Here is a 3,636-nt window from a genome sequence, read left to right on the forward strand (position 1 = left end):
AATAATAAAAATATAATTTTATGAAAATTTTGTATAGTATTATTTTCTTGATATAGCTTTATGCTTATGTTTTCTTTCTTTGTAATTTTTTTATAAAAAATAAAACATTTCCATTAAATCATTTTCAAAAAAAAATGATTTCATAGTTGAATTGAAGTAAAAATTGATTTTTCTTTTACATGTCTAGATATATTAGTTTTAACAATAAATCTAATTATGGATATAAAGATAGTTTATATGAATAATCTTATGAATAATTTTATTTGTAATTGTCTAGCTATATTAATTTCAAGAAATAATAAGTTCAATTATACAAATAATATATACAGAATAGTAACAGTATCGAACTATACGAAATAATAACACTATATAACAATACAAAATAATAATACTATCTAACCATAAGTGAAACATAACCAAATATATATTGACTACATATATACATAAAATGAAGTTACATATCTTTATTTTCACTGAACATCGAAAATTAACAATAGCACAAGTATATGAATTAGATCAATAACAATATTTTATACAAAATAAAAAAAAACAAATTACACATATTTATTGTTTATGAAAACAAAAATCTTCAAAATGGTGGAATGAGAAGTGAGAATGAGTGAAATGAGAAAATGAGTGAAGAGTGAAAATGAGTGAAATGAAAATGTATATATAAATAAATTTAAAATTGTATGTATTTATTAAATTTTTGAAATTGAATGGACAAAATAACATTTTACCTTCCCACACTCCTTGCATAGAAGCATAGTTCGTGTGCAAATCTCTTTTTGGTGAGATTTGCAAAAAAGAGATTTGCACACGAAATTTGTACCACTAAATCAATAATCGGTATCAACGAGACTAGTTATACAATAATCGATCTCATTATGTTGAAAAGACAAATAGTTAATACCGGCTATTTAATAACTTGTGTCTTAATAAATTACAAAATTAGTGAATTGATCACCGGTTTCACCTGACTATAATGAAAAATTTAAACGCTATAAAATGCACAATTTTTAGTCCGAATATGTAAGAAATAAATGATATAATAGCATTATTTAGAGGAAAATTTTTTGGATAACAATTTTACTGAAAGAAGATGAATTTCAATAAATGTTGTAAAACTTGCCCAAACCTTAAGCATAATTGGTGGAATCACTCACGGTTTCCAATATTTACAGAAAGTCAAAGATAAAACGCCACCGTTCCGTTGGAGTTTCGTGGCAGAAAGAGTGAGATGAAGTTGGCAAGTAGAGTGACGTTAGAAGAAGGAAAATAAAAAGAGAAAAGAAAAAAAAAATGATATAGAAGAAATGTCGACATAGTCGCGCTCATTCTTATATGAAAAGAGGAAAAACCTCCCTCAATTGCCCTCCAACTTCTGAAACAATGTCGACACCATCATCTCATAATCGGAATAATATTCCCTTGCTATTTCTAATTCTAAACTATGTTGCTGTGTTTATGTGCACACCATAAGAACATCCTCCTCCGCCTTCAATTATGATCACGTCTCCCGCTTTTTCCGTGTCAATACGATTGGGATTGGATTTGGCTGTTCAATAATTTCTTTGCTTTTTCTGTATAAATCCCTTTCCCTTCTATCCCATGTTATTCTTTGAGGTTTGTTCTTCCACTCCTGTAGATTTTCTCTACTGCTACTTGTCTTTGATTTCTGATTTTCTTCTTATACAATACAATAGGATCTCTTGGCGTTGCTTAGCCTTAATACTTTCACTGCCAAGACTCGAGCTCTTTCAGGTTTTTCTTCTAATTTCATTGTTTTCACTTTCTTTTTAATCTTAATTTCAAGTTTTTCTGATCTCTTTCTTCTTTTGAAGATCTTTTATTTAACGGGATCTCCGAATCAATGACGACAAGCTGTAATTCAGCCGACGACGATTCTTGCCGAGACGACTCGGCGGCACTCATTCTCAAATTCGTGGCCATGGCGTCGATTCTCCTGGCCGGAATAGTTGGCATCGCAATCCCTCTCATCGGAAAGCATCGCCGATTCCTAAGAACGGACGGGAACCTCTTCGTCGCAGCAAAAGCGTTCGCCGCTGGCGTAATTCTGGCCACTGGTTTCGTTCATATGCTATCGGGTGGGTCCGAGGCCCTCTCAAATCCTTGCTTGCCCAAATACCCGTGGGCGAAGTTCCCGTTTTCCGGGTTTTTTGCCATGATGGCGGCATTGTTGACTCTACTTGTGGATTTTGTTGGCACTCAATATTACGAGAGAAAGCAGGGGCTAAACCGCCCAATTGAGGAGCAAGCTCGGGTGAGTTCGGATGACTCGGTTCAGGATACGGGTATAGTTCCGGTTGTGGAGGTTAAAAACCTTGGATCGGTCGAGAAGGTATTCGGAGAGGAAGAAGGCGGCGGGATGCACATTGTTGGAATGCACGCGCACGCTGCGCACCATAGACATAACCATCCTCACGGCCAAGGCGCGTGCGAGGGGCAGGTGAAGGATGTCGGACACGGGCACGCCCACGGCCACAGTCATGGACATGGGCACGGCCACAGTCATGGGCATGGGCATGATGTCGGGGATGAGGAAAGTGGATCAAGACACGTCGTGGTTTCACAGGTGAGCCAAAATTCTTCACTATTTAGTAGGACCAGTGACCTCAGGATGGATCAATTTGCAGATAATGTGGTTTGTTTGATTGAATTGATAAGATAAAATGGTCCTTGCTTTGTGCAGATATTGGAGCTTGGGATAGTGTCACATTCAGTGATAATTGGGCTATCACTAGGAGTGTCAGAAAGTCCATGTACAATAAGACCCTTAATAGCAGCATTGTCATTTCACCAATTCTTTGAAGGGTTCGCATTAGGAGGGTGCATTGCACAGGCACAGTTCAAGACCCTCTCAACCGTAGTGATGGCATGTTTTTTTGCAATCACAACACCTGCCGGAATCGGAATTGGGACAGCAATTTCATCATTTTACAACCCACATAGCCAAGGAGCTCTAATTGCTGAAGGCATCTTAGATTCTTTATCGGCTGGAATTCTTGTGTACATGGCATTGGTTGATTTAATTGCTGCTGATTTTCTCAGTAAGAGGATGAGCTGCAATTTTAGACTTCAACTTGTTTCTTATTTTATGCTATTTCTTGGAGCTGGAATGATGTCTTCACTTGCTATTTGGGCTTGAGTTTAACATAACCAAACCTTCATGTAACAAAAGTTATTCAAAAATTCGTTAAGACGATTTTTTTTGGAAAGAAATAGGAACCAATGAATTAGATGTTCTAATCTCTAGTTTTGTCTTTTCTTTTTGTCTATTGGGGAGATGGTTCAAATTAATGTTGTGCTTTCTTGGATTGGAAAGAGATATGAATGTGATGACATAACCAAAATTGTTCTAAACTATTTGCTGCTGACATAATCATCTTTATGAACCATGTACATTAACAAATTGAATTTTTTTTTATAGTTTTAGACTATCAATCAAATGTTCACTTTTCAACTCAAAAAAAATGAAACCCACCGAAATCAAATTATTTTATACTTGTTTGAGATTTTTCTCCCAAAAGACATCCGCCATTTCCTTGAAAAACTCGCAACTCTAGATCTATGAAAACAAAACCAAAATTTTTCTCTCATTCATCTCTACCATTT

The 3,636-nt window shown here is 35.5% G+C and overlaps 1 protein-coding gene across 1 annotated transcript; it reads left to right on the forward strand.

Annotated features, from left to right (window-relative positions):
- Positions 1-1,349: 1,349 nt before the first annotated feature.
- LOC136203436 (zinc transporter 4, chloroplastic) lies at positions 1,350-3,276 on the forward strand. The gene is made up of 4 exons (XM_065994595.1): positions 1,350-1,626; positions 1,707-1,764; positions 1,845-2,596; positions 2,714-3,276. Exons 1-4 carry the CDS (start codon positions 1,612-1,614, stop codon positions 3,167-3,169), a joined length of 1,281 nt encoding a protein of 426 aa, XP_065850667.1. The 5' UTR covers positions 1,350-1,611; the 3' UTR covers positions 3,170-3,276.
- Positions 3,277-3,636: the final 360 nt, after the last annotated feature.

The sequence above is a fragment of the Euphorbia lathyris genome, chromosome 8 (genome assembly GCF_963576675.1).
Source record: "Euphorbia lathyris chromosome 8, ddEupLath1.1, whole genome shotgun sequence".
In the NCBI taxonomy this organism is placed as follows: Eukaryota; Viridiplantae; Streptophyta; class Magnoliopsida; order Malpighiales; family Euphorbiaceae; genus Euphorbia; species Euphorbia lathyris.

Excerpts from the sequence above, each read along its gene's own strand:
- LOC136203436 (XM_065994595.1), top strand. Across the intron at positions 1,765-1,844 it reads CAAGACTCGAGCTCTTTCAG|ATCTTTTATTTAACGGGATC; the intron begins GTTTTTCTTCTA and ends CTTCTTTTGAAG. Across the intron at positions 2,597-2,713 it reads GACACGTCGTGGTTTCACAG|ATATTGGAGCTTGGGATAGT; the intron begins GTGAGCCAAAAT and ends TGCTTTGTGCAG.